Here is a 21,483-nt window from a genome sequence, read left to right on the forward strand (position 1 = left end):
TCTAACAATGCTTCTTAACCCCAACTTTGAAAGAGCCATACCCACTGCTGCGCCAGTATGACATTTCTCGCATGGCAACTAAGTGTTGAATGTTGGACACGATGGGCTGAATTTTAACATTTCCAGCTTGCTTGGAGCCGGGATGCATTTACATCTGACTTCCGGGTTTCTCGATGAATTGGAGCAAGTGGGAGGGATGATCATAAGATCATAAGAACTTGGAGCAGGAGTAGGCCGTCCGGCCCCTCGAGCCTGCTCTGCCATTCAATAAGATCATGGCTGATCTTTTCATGGACTCAGATCCACTTACCCGCGCTCTCACCGTATCCCTTAATTCCTTTATTGTTCAAAAAGCTATCTACCTTAGCTTTAAAAACGTTTACTGAAGAAGCGTCAACTACTTCACTGGGCAAGGAATTCCATAGATTAACGACCCTCTGGGTGAAGAAGTTCCTTCTTAATTCAGTCCTAAATCTGCTCCCTCTAATCTTGAGGCTATGCCCTCTTGTCCTAGCTTCACCTGCCAGTGGAAACATCCTCTCTACCTGTATCTTATCTATTCCCTTCATAAATTTATATGTTTCTATAAGATCCCCCCTCATTCTTCTGAATTCCAATGAATATAATCCCAATCTACTCAGTCTCTCCTCATAAACCAACCCCCTCAACTCCGGAATCAACCTAGTGAACCTCCTCTGCACCCTCTCCAGTGCCAGTACATCCTTTCTCAAGTAAGGAGACCAAAGCTGCAGACAGTACTCCAGGTGCGGCCTCACCAGTACCTTATACAGCTGCAACATAACCTCTCTGCTTTTAAACTCAATCCCTTTAGCATTGAAGGACAAAATTCCATTTGCCTTCCTAATTACTTGCCGTACCTGCAGACCAACCTTCTGCGATTCATGCACAAGGACACCCAGGTCCCTCTGCATAGCAGCATGCTGCAACTTTTTACCATTCAAGTAATAATCCTTTTTACTGTTACTCCTACCGAAATGAATGACTTCACATTTATTAACATTGTATTCCATCTGCCAGACCTTTGCCCACTCACTCAATGTATCTGTGTTCCTCTGCAAAGTTTCACAGTCATCTGCACACTTTGCTCTGCCACTCATCTTAGTGTCATCTGCAAACTTTGACACCCTACACGTGGTCCCCAACTCCAAATCATCTATATAAATTGTAAATAATTGCGGTCCCAACACCGATCCCTGAGGCACACCACTAGTGACTGATTGCCAACCAGAATAGCACTCATTTATCCCCACTCTCTGCTTCCCGTTAGTCAACCAATCCTCTATCCATGCTAATACTTTACCCCCAACGCCATGCATCCTTATCTTATGCAGCAGCCTCTTGTGTGGCACCTTGTCGAAGGCCTTTTGGAAATCTAGGTACACCACATCCACTGGGTCCCCATTGTCCACCTTGCTCGTAATGTCATCATAGAATTCCAAAAGATTTGTCAAGCATGACCTACCCTTCATGAACCCATGCTGCGTCTGCCCAACGGGACAATTTCTATCGAGATGCCCTGCTATTTCTTCCTTGATAATAGACTCAAGCATCTTCCCCACTACAGAGGTTAAGCTAACTGGTCTATAATTCCCCATCTTTTGTCTACCTCCCTTTTTAAACAGTGGTGTCACATCTGCTGTTTTCCAATCTGCTGAGAGTACCCCAGAGTCCAGCGAATTTTGGAAAATTACCGCCAGTGCACCTGCTATTTCTCCCGCCATCTCTTTTAGCATCCTGGGATGCATTCCATCAGGGCCAGGAGACTTATCAATCCTTAGCTCCATTAGCTTGCCCAACACTACCTCTTCCGTAATAATGATTGTTTCCAGGTCCTCGCCTACGTTCGTGTCTTTGTCAATTACTGGCATGTTATTAATGTCCTCCACTGTGAAGACCGATACAAAATACCTGTTCAATGCCTCGGCCATTTCATCATATCCCATAACTAAATTCCCCTTCTCATCCTCTAAAGGACCAACATTTACTTTAGCCACTCTTTTTCGTTTTATATATTTATAGAAACTTTTGCTATCTGTCTTTATATTCTGTGCTAGTTTTTTCTCATGTTCTATCTTACTTTTCTTTATAGCTCTTTTTGTGGCTTTCTGTTGACCTTTAAAGTTTTCCCAATCTTCTAGTTTCATGCTGTTTTTGGCCACTTTGTATGCCTTCTCTTTCAATTTGATAGCCTCCCTTATTTCCTTAGACACCCATGGCAGATTACCCCTTTTCTTCCAGTCCTTCCTTTTCACTGGAATATACTTTTGCTGAGCACTTTGAAAAATTGCTTTGAAAGTCCTCCACTGCTCATCAACTGTCCCACCATAAAATCTTTGTTTCCAGTCTACTTCAGCCAAGTCCTCCCTCATTCTATTGTAGTCCCCCTTGTTCAAGTGCAGGACCCTGGTATTGGATTTTATCTTCACACTCTCCATCTGTATTCTAAATTCAACCATACTGTGATCACTCCTTCCAAGAGGATCCCTAACTATGAGGTCATTAATTATTCCTGTCTCATTACACAGGACTAGATCTAGGATAGCTTGCTCCCTCATCAGTTCCATTACATACTGTTCAAGAAAACTATCACGGATACACTCAACAAACTCCTCCTCAAGGGTACCTTGACTGAGCTGGTTCGACCAATCTACATGTAGAACAAGAACAAAGAAAATTACAGCACAGGAACAGGCCCTTCGGCCCTCCAAGCCTGCGCCGATCCAGATCCTCTATCTAAACATGTCGCCTATTTTCTAAGGGTCTGTATCTCTTTGCTTCCTGCCCATTCGTGTATCTGTCCAGATACATCTTAAAAGACGCTATGGTGCCCGCGTCTACCACCTCCGCTGGCAACGCGTTCCAGGCACTCACCACCCTCTGTGCAAAGAACTTTCCACGCATATCCCCCCTAAACTTTTCCCCTCTCACTTTGAACTCGTGACCCCTAGTAATTGAATCCCCCACTCTGGGAAAAAGCTTCTTGCTATCCACCCTGTCTATACCTCTCATGATTTTGTACACCTCAATCAGGTCCCCCCTCAACCTCCGTCTTTCTAATGAAAATAATCCTAATCTGCTCAACCTCTCTTCATAGCTAGCGCCCTCCATACCAGGCAACATCCTGGTGAACCTCCTCTGCACCCTCTCCAAAGCATCTACATCCTTTTGGTAATGTGGCGACCAGAACTGCACGCAGTATTCCAAATGTGGCCGAACCAAAGTCTTATACAACTGTAACATGACCTGCCAACCCTTGTACTCAATACCCCATCCGATGAAGGAAAGCATGCCGTATGCCTTCTTGACCACTCTATTGACCTGCGTTGCCACCTTCAGGGAACAATGGACCTGAACACCCAAGTCTCTCTGTACATCAATTTTCCCCAGGACTTTTCCATTTACTGTATAATTCACTCTTGAATTGGATCTTCCAAAATGCATTACCTCGCATTTGCCCTGATTGAACTCCATCTGCCATTTTTCTGCCCAACTCTCCAATCTATTTATATTCTGCTGTATTCTCTGACAGTCCCCTTCACTATCTGCTACTCCACCAATCTTAGTGTTGTCTGCAAACTTGCTAATCAGACCACCTATACTTTCCTCCAAATCATTTATGTATATCACAAACAACAGTGGTCCCAGCACGGATCCCTGTGGAACACCACTGGTCACATGTCTCCATTTTGAGAAACTCCCTTCCACTACTATTCTCTGTCTCCTGTTGCCCAGCCAGTTCTTTATCCATCTAGCTAGTACACCTTGGACCCCATGCGCCTTCACTTTCTGCATCAGCCTACCATGGGGAACCTTATCAAACGCCTTACTGAAGTCCATGTATATAACATCTACAGCCCTTCCCTCATCAATCAACTTTGTCACTTCCTCAAAGAATTCTATTAAGTTGGTAAGACATGACCTTCCCTGCACAAAACCATGTTGCCTATCACTGATAAGCCCATTTTCTTCCAAATGGGAATAGATCCTATCCCTCAGTATCTTCTCCAGCAGCTTCCCTACCACTGACATCAGGCTCACCGGTCTATAATTACCTGGATTTTCCCTGCTACCCTTCTTAAACAAGGGGACAACATTAGCAATTCTCCAGTCCTCCGGGACCTCACCCGTGTTTAAGGATGCTGCAAAGATATCTGTTAAGGCCCCAGCTATTTCCTCTCTCGCTTCCCTCAGTAACCTGGGATAGATCCCATCCAGACCTGGGGACTTGTCCACCTTAATGCCTTTTAGAATACCCAACACTTCCTCCCTCCTTATGTCGATTTGACCGAGAGTAATCAAACATCTGTCCCTAACCTCCACATCCGTCATGTCCCTCTCCTCGGTGAATACTGACGCAAAGTACTCATTTAGAATCTCACCCATTTTCTCTGACTCCACACGTAACTTTCCTCCTTTGTTCTTGAGCGGGCCAATCCTTTCTCTGGTTACCCTCTTGCTCCTTATATCTGAATAAAAGGCTTTGGGATTTTTCTTAACCCTGTTTGCTAAAGATATTTCATGACCCCTTTTAGCCCTCTTAATTCCTCGTTTCAGATTGGTCCTACATTCCCGATATTCTTTCAAAGCTTCGTCTTTCTTCAGCCTCCTAGACCTTATGTATGCTTCCTTTTTCCTCTCAGCTAGTCTCACAATTTCACCTGTCATCCATGGTTCCCTAATCTTGCCATTTCTATCCCTCATTTTCACAGGAACATGTCTCTCCTGCACGCTAATCAACCTCTCTTTAAAAGCCTCCCACATATCAAATGTGGATTTAACTTCAAACAGCTGCTCTCAATCTACATTCCCCAGCTCCTGCCAAATTTTGGTATAGTTGGCCTTCCCCCAATTTAGCACTCTTCCTTTGGGACCACTCTCGTCTTTGTCCATGAGTATTCTAAAACTTACGGAATTGTGATCACTATTCCCAAAGTAGTCCCCTACTGAAACTTCAACCACCTGGCCGGGCTCATTCCCCAACACCAGGTCCAGTATGGCCCCTTCCCGAGTTGGACTACTTACATACTGCTCTAGAAAACTCGCCTGGATGCTCCTTACAAATTCTGCTCCATCTGGACCTCTAACACGAAGTGAATCCCAGTCAATGTTGGGAAAATTAAAATCTCCTTTCACCACCACCCTGTTGCTCCTACATCTTTCCATAATCTGTTTACATATTTGTACCTCTATCTCACGCTCGCTGTTGGGAGACCTGTAGTACAGCCCCAACATTGTTACCACACCCTTCCTATTTCTGAGTTCTGCCCATATTGCCTCACTGCTCGAGTCCTCCATAGAGCCCTCCCTCAGCACAGCTGTGATATCCTCTTTGACCAGTAATGCAACTCCTCCACCCCTTTTACCTCCCTCTCTATCCCGCCGGAAGCATCGATATCCTGGGATATTTAGTTGCCAATCATGCCCTTTCCTCAACCAAGTCTCAGTAATAGCAATAACATCATACTCCCAGGTACTAATCCAGGCCCTAAGTTCATCTGCCTTACCTACTACACTTCTTGCATTAAAACAAATACACCTCAGACCACCAGTCCCTTTGCGTTCATCATCTGCTCCCTGTCTACTCTTTTCCTTAGTCACGCTGACTTCATTATCTAGTTCCTTACAGGCTTTAGTTACTACCTCCGTACTGTCCACTGACCTCCTCATTTGGTTCCCATCCCCCTGCCACATTCGTTTAAACCCTCCCCAACAGCGTTAGCAAAAGCACCCCCAAGGACATTGGTTCCAGTCCGGCCCAGGTGTAGACCGTCCAATTTGTAATAGTCCCACCTCCCCCAGAACCGGTCCCAATGTCCCAAAAATCTGAACCCCTCCCTCCTGCACCATCTCTCAAGCCACGCATTCATCCTGACTATTCTTTCATTTCTACTCTGACTATCACGTGGCACTGGTAGCAATCCTGAGATTACTACCTCTGAGGTCCTACTTTTTAACTTGGCTCCTAACTCCCTAAATTCTGCTTGTAGGACCTCATCCCGTTTTTTACCTATATTATTGGTGCCTATGTGCACAACGACAACTGGCTGTTCACCCTCCCCTTTCAGAATGTTTTGCAGCCGATCTGAGACATCCCTGACCCGTGCACCTGGGAGGCAATATACCATTCGGGAGTCTCGTTTTCGACCACAGAACCGCCTATCTACTCTCCTTACAATCGAATCCCTGATAACTATAGCCCTTCCACTCTTTTTCCTTCCCTTCCGAACAGCAGAGCCAGCCACGGTGCCATGAACCTGGCTACTGCTGCCTTCCCCTGGTGAGCCATCTCCCTCAACAGTATCCAAAACAGTATACCTGTTTTGGAGGGAGATGAGCACAGGGGACACCTGCGCTGCCTTCCTGCTCTTTCTCTGCCTTTTGGTCACCCATTCCCTTTCACCCTCAGCAATCCTAATCTGCGGTGTGACCAATTCGCTAAACGTGCTATCCACGACCTCCTCAGCATCGCGGATGCTCCAAAGTGAGTCCATCCGCAGCTCCAGAGCCGTCATGCGGTCTGACAAGAGCTGCAGCTGGACACACTTCCAGCACGTGAAGGAGTCAGGGACATCAGCCGTGTCCCTGAGCTCCCACATTGAGCAAGAGGAGCATAACACGGGTCTGAGATCTCCTGCCATTTTCAATATTAAGCTTAAGTTAGTCTTAACTTAGATAAACGAAAAAGGAACGAAAAGTTTTCACCAATCACAGGAAATAAAAAAATAGAAAAGGCCTTACCTTATCTGCACACCACCGAGTCTTTTTTTTTGGTTAGAGGAGGAGGGAGGGTGGGAGACACTCCAGGTGTAGTGTCTCGGGTTCAGCCGCTGCCCAAATATATAGGACTTACTTACCCAGCTGCCACCTCGCTCTCCCTGTCGCCGCTGCAAAAGGAAACCACCAAAACAACAAGGTAAGTTTTCTTTCTTTTCTTTTGGGCCTCCTTATCTCGAGAGACGATGGATCCGTGCCTGGAGGTGGTCAGTGGTTTGTGAAGCAGCGCCTGGAGTGGCTATAAAGGCCAATTCTGGAGTGACAGGCTCTTCCACAGGTGCTGCAGAGAAATTTGTTTGTCGGGGCTGTTGCACAGTTGGCTCTCCCCTTGCGCCTCTGTCTTTTTTCCTGCCAACTACTAAGTCTCTTCGACTCGCCACAATTTAGCCCTGTCTTTGTGGCTGCCCGCCAGCTCTGGCTAATGCTGGCAACTGACTCCCATGACTTGTGATCAATGTCACACGATTTCATGTCGCGTTTGCAGACGTCTTTATAGCGGAGACACGGACGGCCGGTGGGTCTGATACCAGTGGCGAGCTCGCTGTACAAGGTGTCTTTGGGGATCCTGCCATCTTCCATGCGGCTCACATGGCCAAGCCATCTCAAGCGCCGCTGACTCAGTGGTGTGTATAAGCTGGGGGTGTTGGCCGCTTCAAGGACTTCTGTGTTGGAGATATAGTCCTGCCACCTGATGCCAAGTATTCTCCGAAGGCAGCGAAGATGGAATGAATTGAGACGTCGCTCTTGGCTGGCATACGTTGTCCAGGCCTCGCTGCCGTAGAGCAAGGTACTGAGGACACAGGCCTGATACACTCGGACTTTTGTGTTCCGTGTCAGTGCGCCATTTTCCCACACTCTCTTGGCCAGTCTGGACGTAGCAGTGGAAGCCTTACCCATGCGCTTGTTGATTTCTGCATCTAGAGACAGGTTACTGGTGATAGTTGAGCCTAGGTAGGTGAACTCTTGAACCACTTCCAGAGCGTGGTCGCCAATATTGATGGATGGAGCATTTCTGACATCCTGCCCCATGATGTTCGTTTTCTTGAGGCTGATGGTTAGGCCAAATTCATTGCAGGCAGACGCAAACCTGTCGATGAGACTCCGCAGGCACTCTTCAGTGTGAGATGTTAAAGCAGCATCGTCAGCAAAGAGGAGTTCTCTGATGAGGACTTTCCGTACTTTGGACTTCGCTATTAGACGGGCAAGGTTGAACAACCTGCCCCCTGATCTTGTGTGGAGGAAAATTCCTTCTTCAGAGGATTTGAACGCATGTGAAAGCAGCAGGGAGAAGAAAATCCCAAAAAGTGTGGGTGCGAGAACACAGCCCTGTTTCACACCACTCAGGACAGGAAAGGGCTCTGATGAGGAGCCACCATGTTGAATTGTGCCTTTCATATTGTCATGGAATGAGGTGATGATACTTAGTAGCTTTGGTGGACATCCGATCTTTTCTCGTAGTCTGAAGAGACCACGTCTGCTGACGAGGTCAAAGGCTTTGGTGAGATCAATGAAAGCAATGTAGAGGGGCATCTGTTGTTCACGGCATTTCTCCTGTATCTGACGAAGGGAGAATAGCATGTCAATGGTCGATCACTCTGCACGAAAGCCACACTGTGCCTCAGGGTAGACGCGCTCGGCCAGCTTCTGGAGCCTGTTCAGAGCGACTCGAGCAAAGACTTTCCCCACTATGCTGAGCAGGGAGATTCCACGGTAGTTGTTGCAGTCACCTTTGTTTTTATAGAGGGTGATGATGTTGGCATCGCGCATGTCCTGGGGTACTGCTCCCTCGTCCCAGCACAGGCATAGCAGTTCATGTAGTGCTGAGAGTATAGCAGGCTTGGCACTCTTGATTATTTCAGGGGTAATGCTGTCCTTCCCAGGGGCTTTTCCGCTGGCTAGGGAATCAATGGCATCACTGAGTTCCGATTTGGTTGGCTGTATGTCCAGCTCCTCCATGACTGGTAGAGGCTGGGCTGCATTGAGGGCAGTCTCAGTGACAACATTCTCCCTGGAGTACAGTTCTAGGTAGTGCTGAACCCAGCGGTCCATCTGTTTGCGTTGGTCAGTGATTATGTCCCCCGATTTAGATTTGAGGGGGGCGATCAAGAGCTCTCTTCATGCCATCATACATTCCTCTGATGTTTCCGGTGTCTGAGGCCAGCTGAATATGACTGCATAGGTGTTGCCAGTAGTCGTTTGCGCAACGCCTAGCTGTTCTTTGTGCAGTACTTCTGGCTGCTTTAAGTGCTGCGGATGTTAAATCGCTGGGGGCTTTCTTGTAGTTCAACAGTGCAATGCGCTTAGCGGCTATGACAGGTTCCAGCTCTTCATTATGAGATTGAAACCAGTCTGCATTTCTCTTCGCACTTTTGCCGTAGGTGTTCAAAGCTGACTCATAGATGGCATCTCTGATGTGGGCCCACTTGGTCTCAGCATCTCCTGTGGGAGTGTTTTGAAGGGCTGTTACAAGTGAATTTAGAAATTTTTGTAACAGCTGTGGGTGAGAAATTCTGCTCGTGTTGATGCGCAGGTGGCCCTTCTGCTTGGAATGATGCAACTTCTTTGGTTTGAGTCTAACCTTGCTGCACACCAGGGAGTGGTCGGTGTCGCAGTCCGCACTGTGGAAGCTGCGTGTGATTTGAACACTGTTTAAGGCGGCTCGCCTTGTGACAATGAGGTCTAGCTGGTGCCAACGACGTGATCTTGGGTGCCTCCATGAAACCTGGTGACAGGGTTTAGTGTGAAAGAACAAGTTGGTGATGCAGAGGTTATGATAGGTACACAACTCAAGCAGTCTCTGCCCGTTCTCATTCATCCTTCCAACGCCATAGCGCCCAAGGCAGGAGGGCCATGAGTCATGGTCGGCCCCAACCCTGGCATTAAAGTCCCCCAGCAGGAATAGGTGTTCGGTGTTGGGGATGCTGCTGATGATGTTATGGAGTTGTTCATAGAACTGGTCTTTAGCTTCAGGTGGGGAGCAGAGTGTTGGAGCATAGATGCTGAGTAGGTGTACTGGACCAGAGGTGGTGAGCAGTCGGATGGACAGTATGCGTTCCGAGCCATTTGAGGGAGGCTCTATCATGCTGAGCAAGGAGTTTTTGATGGCGAAGCCCACTCCATCCTGTCTTGGTTCTTCAGGATCCCTGCCCTGCCAAAAGAAGGTGTAGTCTTGCTCTGCTAGAGAGCCACTCGCGGGGAGGCGAGTCTCCTGAAGTGCTGCAATGTCCACATTGAATCTACTGAGCTTGTTGTTAATGATGGCGGTCTTCCGAGAATCGTTGATTTGTGTAAGGTCTTCCGACAGGCCAGGACACATAGTTCTGACGTTCCAGCTTGCAAAGCGAAGGGCTGGTACCTTCTTTCCTTTTTTCATGTTGTTTGATGCGGTGTATCAGTCCACCTTTCAGGCAATGACCCTGAGCTCCAAGCACCCATTGAAGCAGGCAGACTGTGGCGGGACAGAACCTTATTGAACGGGGGCTGCCCGGTTTGAGGCGGGCGGTAGCTGTCCAGTGAGGTGCAATGACCTCTCCCACCGACAAAGGCAACCCGTGGCGCCCAGTTTCTACGCCAATTTATCTGGACTTATAACCCGTAACTGCTGCCTTCCGTGTTGTTTCAGTCGCTGTGAGGCAACTATGGAGTGACCTCTCCATGGCGCATGCCTGGGCAAATTTATGGAGGTTGAGAGTTGCCCAGTCGTCAAAACCCCCCTCTCGGCCTTTCTGGTGGGGTCCAAAGGAGTGCAGGACACGACGTTTGGCACCAGTATGGCTGCAGGAACTGCCGGAAACATGCCAAAGGTGACACATGACCGCCTACGGGGTTCCGCTCCGGATTTTCTGTTAGGGTTTACTCCCTTAGCCTTGGTCTCTCCCGAGACGCCCACAAGGCAGTGGGGTTGTTGGGGCCCCTACACAGGTGTAGGATGGTGCCGGTGGGAGGAGGGGATGCAAGGGGGAGGGGTAGAGGGAGGGGGTGGGGGGGGTGCAGGGGAAGGGGGTGCGGGGTGAAGATGGTGCGAGGGGGGGGCGGGCTGGGACAGGGTTGTGAGGGGGTGAGCTGAGAGGGTGGAGCAGGGAAGGGGACGGGGGTGGGGGGGGTGGAAGGGGGGTAAAGTGGGGGGGTGGGGGGGGGGAAGCTGGTGCAGGTAATAAGCCATTTCCTCAGTGCCCACCATCGACGTCCGGAAAGATCATCCACGTCCTTCGGGAAGTGAAGCATCATTTGGTAAGTTTATATAAGTTGTAAACTCACTTACCCAGCTGCCACCTCGCTCTCCCTGTCGCCGCTGCAAAAAGAAACTGCCAAAACAACAAGGTAAGTTTATATAAGTTGTAAACTCACTTACCCAGCTGCCACCTCGCTCTCCCTGTCGCCGCTGCAAAAAGAAACCGCCAAAACAACAAGGTAAGTTTATATAAGTTGTAAACTCACTTACCCAGCTGCCACCTCGCTCTCCCTGTCGCCGCCAGCTGCCACCTCGCTCTCCCTCTCACCGCTCTCCCTGTCTCCCTGTCCCCCATGATAATTGCCGTACCATTTTTACAGGCATTAGTTATTTCTTTGTTTATTGCCCGCCCCAATGTGATGTTATTATTTGGTGGCCTATAGACTACGCCTATCAATGACTTTTTCTTCTTAGAGTTTCTAATTTCCACCCAAATGGATTCAACCTCATTCTCCATAGAACCTATATCATCTCTCAGCACCGCCCTGATGTCGTCCTTGAATATCAGAGCTACACCACCTCCCTTACCTTCCTGTCTGTCCTTCCGAATAGTCTGGTACCCCTGGATATTTAACGCCCAGTCGTGACCAACCTGTAACCATGTCTCCGTAATGGCTACCAAATCATATTCATTCGCGATGATTTGTGCCATTAACTCATCAACCTTGTTACGAATGCTACGAGCATTCAGGTAAAGTGCCTTTCTGCTAGCTTTCTTACCCTCATGATTTCCAACATCTCTAATAATAACTCCTGAGTTATCCTTCCTTTCTGCTTCTTTCATAGTCTGCCTTGAACTTAAACCCTCCTGCACACATGTTAACCTGCTGCTTACCTTTTTATTTACCATCATACTCCCTGTAGTTTTCCCTTTCCCTTCCCCCCGACTCACTAGTTTAAAGTCCTAGAGACCACCCTATTTCTCCGTTTCGCTAGAACACTGGTTCCAGATCCGTTCAGGTGGAGACTGTCCCATCGGTACAGATCCCCCTGGTTCCAAAACTGATGCCAATGCCCCATGAAATGGAACCCCTCTTTCCCACACCACTCCCTTAGCCACGTGTTTACTTCCCTAATATTCTTATCCCTAAGCCAATTTGCACGTGGCTCGGGCAGTAATCCGGAGATAATGACCCTCGAGGACCTGTTCCTTAATTTCGTTCCCACAGCAGTGTATTTCATGTTAATTATTTAAAGGGACCATGCAAGGATAAGAGTTGAAGCATGGTAGAGGTCTTCAGACCTAGAAACTGCTGAAAAGGAGGCACTACATAGCAAGGCAGCACCAGGCTTCAGCAAAGCATCTCTGGACATGGTGCTGCAACTGTAAGGGCCCACAGGAGATTCTTTTCCCTGTGGACGGGAGGAAGAAGCCTGTCTCCAAAAACAAGCAGGCATGGTTGGAAATGGCAGAGAAGATCAGCAGCAGGAGTATGGTGCCATGCTGCTGGATACAATGCCACAAGAGGTTCAGTGATCTAATAAGGCAGAGAAAGTGAGTGGCATGCCAAATTCAACTATATCCTGATGTGCATCTTACCCCAACCCTCCTCACTCTAGCTTCCCGAGCCTTTACCTGCACATCACTCCTCTTGCCAATAGTCCTTGCAAGTACACCCATCCCTCTGAGGCACCTCTTCAAATCCCCATCTGACCAGGCACTACTGACGCTCATCCTTCCCTTATTGTAATGTCATACCTATCCCTCACAATGGCCCTCCGCAAATATTATCCTTCCATCCTCTCAAAATATTCAATTTCTCACCCTCATAGATTTCTTTCCTTACCAGAGAAGAGAGCACAGAACACCAGGGAGAGACAGAGAACTGGGGATGACTGTCCATTTATTTCCACTTTGACAACTGCAACTAGAGATGAGCTGATTCTCAACATGGAGATAGAAAAATGGGTTCTCCTAGCTACCTGGCGTACAACACTTGCTCAAGTTGACTTGTTGTCGGCAAGCAATGAAAAATGATGATGGTACACAATGATAACCCTCTCATCATTTCAGTCCTAATTCATGTCTTTCATCTCCCAGAAGTCCTTCAAGCATCCCTCAGGAGGTGGTGTGGAAGAGGACAAAGACTCCTCAGAGGAAGTCACTCACTCTAAGAATGCACCATTACAGGACTGTTCTGCACCATCCACCAGCTGGTACACCTCCTTGATGGGAGTGCCAGGTTTGGTTTGGTTGTCACCTGGCGTTTCACACATCACAAGTGAACAGGAGCTGGTGGTGGTGACAGGGACATCAGTAGAAAGCTGCAATCGGAGGGTGAAGAACCCTTCAAGCTCTGCTCAGCTCGATGCAGATGCTGAATCTTCTGGATTGTCAATGAAGAGGACAATTCCGGACCAGCAGCAAAACATAGGTGAGCTCTGTCAACCTTTCCAGCCGCATTGTACACAATTGGAGAGAGATTGGATAAGTCTGTCTCTAGCATGGGTGCCATGATGTCTGTGTCCTTCATGTTAATGTCTATGTCCATGCAAAGAGTGACTACTTGCATGGAGCATCAGACACAGCAGGCAACCAAGTGCATGCTGCCCCTCACCATTTGCCTGTGCACCACAGAATGCCATTTTAAGCCCAGTTGGGGAAAACCTCGCCTTAGCTGTTCAGCACCTCACTGAAGTGCAGCAAAGTGCTTGCCAGCTCTTGGCTAACAGTTAAGTATGGGTGGGCCATGAGAGGGAAGATGCAGAAAAGGGTCATGGAAGTGGGGCTCTGCTCAAAGTCCTTCCAATTCTGGCCCCAACCCCTCCCTCCACAACCCCCCAGCCCCCTCCCTCCCCCCCCCCCCCCCAATCCCAGTCAGAGCCCTACATGCTGCCTTTTAATCCAACAGTTGAGGTGCTTCCATGCTGATCTGAAGGTTGACAGCTGGGAATTGTAGATCAAAGGCAATAAACTCCAAAGTATCAGAAATCACCTCCAAAGCAGTGAAAGCACACTCTTAGAACAAGTCCTGTGAGTAAAAGCCTTTAATTTACGCAAGGAAGTAAGTGTGAGATCTCAATATTTAAAGACTTTTTTGCCTGTCTCAGCTCCCTCAAATTCAACTGTGTTCTCATCTTGTTTTCCCTGGCAAGTTCGAGGAAGCCTGGGAAACCCATGCACACACAGTTACACTCAGAATTCAGGGTTAAAAAGCAACAGATAATAACACTTCACATATTTAAATACCCTCTTGTCCAATAAGGGTTTCCCACATGCTGCAGATCGCACTCAACTGGCAATTTCAGCTCTTTTAACCTGCCACTCACACACCTTGGTTCTCCTAGGGCAGGGATGGTCATACTAGTGGTAAATTGCAGAAAAGATTGTTAATTTATGTTCTGGTACTAGTAATAGTATTTAATGTTGCTCCAGCATTTTTACTGATATATGAAGCTAAATTTGCTATTGCTATCTACAATAAAGGTTCACTGATCAGAGAGGCAGCAGTTAACATATCACATAAGAGAAAGACTTGGATTTATATCGCGTCGTTCACAACCTCAGTAAGATAATGTAGGAGACTCTTTTAAACTCAAATATTCCCCTCCCATACAACCATTCCTTCCCGTTTGATTATGATTGGTACAGAATCTTCTGTAGCCTGTTGGCATTTTAAAATATTTTCTTCCAAGCACAAATGGATCCTTGAATGTAAGGCATTGAATGTATTCAAATCAATGATGGAACTCAATTGATAGAGTGTAATGACTGAAAATCAAGTACTATAGATGCAAATTAAGAAGACACTGTTTTGTTAAAACAGAATTGTTGTTCATTAATTCCATTCATTCTACCATGGGAAATGTAAGTTGTACAATTGAGGAATGTCTGTTCATGTACAGTAATTGTATTTTCAGCCGCTTTAAGTTAAGTTGTAGGAAATTATTTAGTCTGTTGGAACCCCACATTAATCGGGTGTGAGTTCACATGTTTAATTCTCAGTCTGAGCTGTAACATTGTGAGGAACTCTAGTTTCCCTTTAGAAATGACCATAATGAGGTACTTGTGTGCATCTCCGAGAACTCAGCTTGAGGTTAGCATTGGGAGGAGGCAACTTGGCACCTTTTTTATTCTTTCATGGGATATGGGTGTCACTGGCAAAGCCAGCATTTGTGGTAACTGGGTGGCTTGCTAGACCATTTCAGAGCGCAGTTAAAAGTCAACCACATTGCTGTAGGTCTGGAGTCACATGTAGGCCAGACCAGGTAAGGCTGGGAGATTTCCTTCTCTAAAGGACATTAGTGAACTAGATGATAGTTTCATGGCACCATTATTGAGCTTTCAATTCCTGATTTTTATTAATTAATTGAATTTAAATTCCACCAGTTGCTGTGGTGGGATTTGAACCCATGTCCCCAGGCCATTAGCGTGGGCCACTGGGTTATTAGTTCAGTGACATTACCACTACACCATCGTCTCCCCTTCCTGGTCTGGTTGACTAATTTTGCAGTATGTGGCTCACTCATCTACTGAAGCTAGTGATGAGGTTTTTTTGAACATTTTAATTGCCACCAGGCTGACTTGTAACAGCTCTGATAATTTAATGGACTCTGCATAACATTATGTTGCACATTATTCATTTTGTTTTTAATTATTTTTCAGACTTGGGGATTGGGGATTTTATTCCCTTGGACGTTAATCATCTTAACATTTGCAAACCTGGGAGTAGAGACTCCTTCCTTTACCAGCGGAGTCTGAAATTTATAAAAGATGCTCTGGCAAAAGAACTCAAAAGGTGAATCACTGCCTCTCCGAGTAACCATAGTTTTCACTTTAGTAAGCAAATCCTACTTTACATGGTGCTCATTACATGATAACATCGTAACATAGCAATATATACAAACGTTTGAAAATGTCCAGGATCAGCGGTATATTTTCAGATTGTATTAAAAATTGTGATATATAATAAATGTGATGTGCGTGAATTATATTATTGTAGGTCCACTAAAGACAATCTGCTAGTGCTCAAATATGTATTTTGTTAAAAGGACTTTTTGAAATGATTTGTGCAAAAAAACTAATCTTTCAAAATCTACGTTTAACAAAACTGATGTTATTTATTTATTACTAACAGTTTGCAACCTTTCAATTAATTTTACTTTGTTCTTTGACTTTACAAGAAAGGCAACACTTATGTCTTACAGTAATGTCGAAACTGTATGAACCAAATTTACACAACTTCCATCGGTTTTCCACTGTTAATGCTTTTTGTTGTGCCTAATACTGCAACCTATTAACAATAACCCTAACAATTATTCAACAAATGGTACAAAGTTGAAGATGCCAACATCTTTATGAAAATATTTAGCTAGCTGCGTATGTTGGCTTGTAAAGCCAATCTTCCTGCATTTGGAATGTTTTTGCACTGCGGAGTAGTAGGGAAGACGAAGAAAGATCCACTTTGTGATTGTCTTGAGCAAACATCTGAGCACAAGAAGCATTGTAGATGTTTTTGTTCTGTGGATGATGCCTTGACGACATTTACTTTCAAAACAAGTATTAAAGACATTTGAAAACCAGGACATGTTTCTGAAGCTTTTGATCTTTAAAGGAGAAATACAAAGTGAGATGAAATGGAACAAAATGTTATATTTGTGGGTTCTTCATGAGATAAAAGTATTTTCAGCTTTCCCAACCTCAGAAAGTCCCAAAGTACTTTACCGCCAATTAAGTACTTCCAAAATATAATCACTATTGGAATGTCAGAAACTGGGCAGCTGATTTGTGCATAGAAAGATCCCACAAACAGCAATGAGATAAATGACCAAATAATCCATTTTATTGATTTTGGTTGACAGATAAATATTAGCAACACCACCTCAGAGACTCACTGAAGTGTCAGTCCAGATTATGTGCTCAAGTCTGTGGATGGAACTTGAACCCACAACCTTCTGAGCCATATGCAAGAGTGCTACTAACTAAGCCACAACTGACACTCGGGAGTTGAATCACATAATGGAGAGAATTAGGATAGACAAGTTTATAGCCAAGGTAGTAGGAAGTTGGGTTACTATTGGGCAAGAAAGTATAAACTAAATAACTGGATTCATTGAGTGGTTAGTTAAATGGTGCATGCCAAAGGAAATTTTATTTGTAGATAGTGGAAACATTTTCAATGACAAGGAACTTGTACCGGAAGGATAATTTATTTTATTTTATTTTTATTTTATTTTTAATCTGCACATAATTAAATTTAGTTGGTGAAAAAGTAAAAAACTAGAATAGTAACTGGGATTCATTTAACCTATATTTTGGGAAGTTGCTATTGTGTTGTTGAATATAAAGAGCAGAGGGCACTAGACTATCAGGAGTTGGAACATGTTATTTAAGGTCCAAAGGGAAATGCACATATAAGGATGAACGGTGCTGAAAGATGAAACAAAATGGTTTATAGTAATACAAGTAGCATTAGAGAGAATCTTTTGGAAAAGGATTGGATATAACCATTAGAAATATTAGCAATGGCATCACACAAACATAGCTGTGAGTTGAAGACAAGGATGAGATGCAGCTCTCAGGTAGGGGATGTTCAAGAAGGACTCTATAGCTAGGTGGAGAACTGTCTTTACTAACGAAAAGTTATATATAACGCAAGGAGTTAGGAGGGCTAAAAGGGGTCATGAGAAGTCATTGGCAAACAGGATTAAGGAAAATCCCAAGGCTTTTTATACATATATAAAGAGCAAGAGGGTAACCAGGGAAAGGGTTGGCCCACTCAAGGACAGAGATGGGAATCTATGTGTGGAGCCAGAGGAAATGGGCGAGGTGCTAAATGAGTACTTTGCATCAGTATTCACCAAAGAGAAGGACTTGGTGGATGATGAGCCGAGGGAAGGGAGTGCAGATAGTCTCAGTCATCTCATTATCAAAAAGGGGGAGGTGTAGGGTGTTTTGCAAAGCATTAAGGTAGATAAGTCCCCAGGACCTGATGGGATCTACCCTCGAATACTGAGGGAGGCAAGGGAAGAAATTGCTGGGGCCTTGACAGAAATCTTTGCACCCTTATTGGCGACAGGTGAGGTCCCAGAGGACTGGAGAATAGCCAATGTTGTGCCTTTGTTTAAGAAGGGTGGCAAGGATAATCCAGGAAATTATAGGCCGGTGATTATTCGGGACAGGATTTACTCCCATTTGGAAACAAATGAACTTATTAGCAAGAGGCGGCATGGTTTTGTGAAGGGGAGGTCGTGTCTTACTAATTTGATTGAGTTTTTTGAGGAAGTGACGAAGATGATTGATGAAGGAAGGGCAGTGGATGTTATCTATATGGACTTTAGTAAAGCCTTTGACAAGGTCCTACATGGCAGACTGGTACATAAGGTGAAATCACACGGGATCAGAGGTGAGCTGGCAAGATGGATACAGAACTGGCTCGGTCATAGAAGACAGAGGGTATCAGTGGATGGGTGTTTTTCTGAATGGAGGGATGTGACTAGTGGTGTTCCGCAGGGATCAGTGCTGGGACCTTTGCTGTTTGTAGTATATATAAATGATTTGGAGGAAAATGTAGCTGGTCTGATTAGTAAGTTTGCGGACGACACAAAGGTTGGTGGAGTTGCGGATAATGATGAGGATTGTCAGAGGATATAGATCGGTTGGAGACTTGGGTGGAGAAATGGCAGATGGAGTTTAATCCTGACAAATGTGAGGTAATGCATTTTGGAAGGTCTAATGCAGGTGGGAAGTATACAGTAAATGGCAGAAACCTTAGGAGTATTGACAGGCAGAGAGATCTGGGCATACAGGTCCACAGGTCACTGAAAGTGGCAACGCAGGTGGATAAGGTAGTCAAGAAGGCATACGACATGCTTGCCTTCATCGGCCGGAGCATAGAGTATAAAAATTGGCAAGTCATGTTGCAGCTGTAAAGAACCTTAGTTAGGCCACACTTAGAATATTGCGTGCAATTCTGGTCACCACACTACCAGAAGGGCGTGGAGGCTTTGGAGAGGGTCCAGAGGAGGTTTACCAGGATGTTTCCTGGTCTGGAGGGCATTAGCTATGAGAAGAGGTTGGAAAAACTCGGATTGTTTTCACTGGAACGACGGAGGTGGAGGGGCGACATGATAGAGGTTTATAAAGTTATGAGCGGCATGGACAGAGTGGATAGTCAGAAGCTTTTTCCCAGGGTGGAAGAGTCAGTTACTAGGGGACATAGGTTTAAGGTGCGAGGGGCAAAGTTTAGAGGGGATGTGCGAGGCAAGTTTTTTACATAGAGGGTGATGAGTGCCTGGAACTTGCTGCCAGGGGAGGTGATGGAAGCAGATACAATAGCGACGTTTAAGAGACGTCTTGACAAATACATGAATCGGAAGGGAATAGAGGGATATGGGCCCCGAAAGTGCAGAAGGTGTTAGTTTAGGCAGGCATCAAGATCGGCACAGGCTTGGAGGACCAAATGGCCTGTTCCTGTGCTGTACTGTTCTTTGTTCTTTGTTCATATCAGCAGGGTGGATGGGGAGATAGCAAAGATTATGAATCAATAGAGTAGAATTCCAGATCTGGATTTAGCCAATTCTACACTGAATCATGGCTTTATGGTGGGCAGCCATAAAGCCGGGGCTAAATTGTGGCGAGTCGAAGAGACTTAGTAGTTGGCAGGAAAAAAGACAGAGGCGCAAGGGGAGAGCCAACTGTGCAACAGCCCCGACAAACAAATTTCTCTGCAGCACCTGTGGAAGAGCCTGTCACTCTAAAATTGGCCTTTATAGCCACTCCAGGCGCTGCTTCACAAACCACTGACCACCTCCAGGCGCGTATCCATTGTCTCTCGCGATAAGGAGGCCCAAAAGAACACTGAATAATATTTGGAGTCAAGACTCTGGGTGCCCAATACTGAATGGAAGTTATCATATTTTCTCTTGGATTGCACCTGGTCAAGAAGTAACATCTCAAGGAAATTAAAGGCTTTAAGATTACCACTTAAGGGGTATCTTAAGCTCTCTCACCATACATACAACTGTAATAAAAATACAAATGTTAAATTAAGAGTATCTACTAAACAGAGTGTCTTGTAAACAGAGTGGTAACAGGGATTTGGTGAGAGTGGTAAAGAGTGGGTAAACAGTACAGATAGTCTGTTTGTATTGAGCTGAAATTTAACATACTTTTCTTAATTAAAAACTTTATTTTAAAACTGTAAGTCTGTGGCAAGGTTTTCCTTAGTGGGCATTGGAGGGACTGGAATGACATAACAAAATAGTTAACAATCAATCAGCTGTAAGTGGGTTAAAACCAGAAAATGCTGGAAATACTCAGCAGGTCAGGCAGCATCTGTGGAGAGAGAAAAACAGAGTTAATGCTTCGGGGCTTTTTGTCAGAACTGGAAAAAGTTAAATTAACAGGTTTTAAGCAAGTACAGAGGCAAGGAAAAGGGTGCACAGTTGGAGGGGGTGTGGAGGGGGAGAATGAAAGGGAAAATCAGGGATAAGATGGAAGACAGGAGAGATTAAATGACAAAAGGGATGATCGTGCAAGGCAAAAGGAGATGGTAATGGAACAAGTAAAAAAACAAAAAATAGTTCTAGAGGAGGAGTAAATGGGAAAGCACAATCATTACCAACAGCTGCCGTCAAAAAAAATGGGGCGGAGGTTATGATCTGAAATTGTTAATCGCATCATTGAGTCTCGAAGTCTGTAACGTGTCTAATCAAAAGGTGAGATAGTGTTCCTCAAGCTTACCTTGAGCTTCATTGGAACAGTGTAGGAGGCCAAGGACAGAGAGGAGAGAGTGGGAAGCTCAGGGTCTTGCTTGCGGACTGAAAGGAGATGTTCTGCAAAGCGTTTCAATCTGCATTTGGGCTCCCCAGTGTAAAGGAGACGATATCATGGGCAGCGAATACCATATACTAAATTGAAAGAAATGCAAGTGAATTGCTGTTTTACCTGGAAGGAGTGTTTGGGGCCTTGGACAGTGGGAAGGGAGGAGAAAAAGGACAGATGTTGCATCTGCTGTGTTTGCTTGGAAGGGTGCCATAGGAAGGGGAGGGAGTGTTGAGAGTGATTGAAGAGAGGACCAGGCTGTTGTTCATGGAAAATCCCTTCAGAATGCAGAACGGGGAGGGAGGGGAAGATGAGTTTGGTGGTGGTATCATAATGGAAATGGTGAAGGATGATCCATTGAATGTGGAAGCTGGTGGGATGAAAGGTGAGGACAAGGAACTCGCTGCCGATGAGAGTGGTGGAAGTGGAGATGAACAGTGATTTCAAAAGGAAATTGGATGGGCACTTGGAAATTGGAGGGGAAATAAACTTTCAGGGCGATGGGGGAATGGAACTGACTGGATTGCTCTTCAGAGAGCCAGCATGGACTTGATAAGCCGAATGGTGGCCTTCTATTCTGTCATGACACTATAACCCTAAGGGTTCTGGGAGGGTTGGGTAAGGGGTGAGAGCAGAAGTGTGGGAAATGGAACAGATACAGTAAAGGGCCCTGTCAACCATGGTGGGAGGG

The 21,483-nt window shown here is 45.7% G+C and overlaps 1 protein-coding gene across 5 annotated transcripts in view; it reads left to right on the forward strand.

Moving 5' to 3' along the window:
• The window catches only part of serac1 (serine active site containing 1), a 523,253-nt gene extending 506,709 nt beyond the window's left edge, over positions 1 to 16,544 (forward strand). For all 5 annotated transcript variants that reach the window (XM_068044720.1, XM_068044721.1, XM_068044722.1 and 2 more), the window contains one exon: positions 15,633 to 16,544. In XM_068044720.1, the coding sequence (XP_067900821.1) occupies positions 15,633 to 15,769 (137 nt within the window). In that variant the 3' untranslated portion in view covers positions 15,770 to 16,544. The remainder of the gene's footprint in view (positions 1 to 15,632) is intronic.
• The last annotated feature ends 4,939 nt before the right edge of the window (positions 16,545 to 21,483 follow it).

The sequence above is a fragment of the Heterodontus francisci genome, chromosome 13 (assembly GCF_036365525.1).
Source record: "Heterodontus francisci isolate sHetFra1 chromosome 13, sHetFra1.hap1, whole genome shotgun sequence".
NCBI lineage: Eukaryota > Metazoa > Chordata > Chondrichthyes > Heterodontiformes > Heterodontidae > Heterodontus > Heterodontus francisci.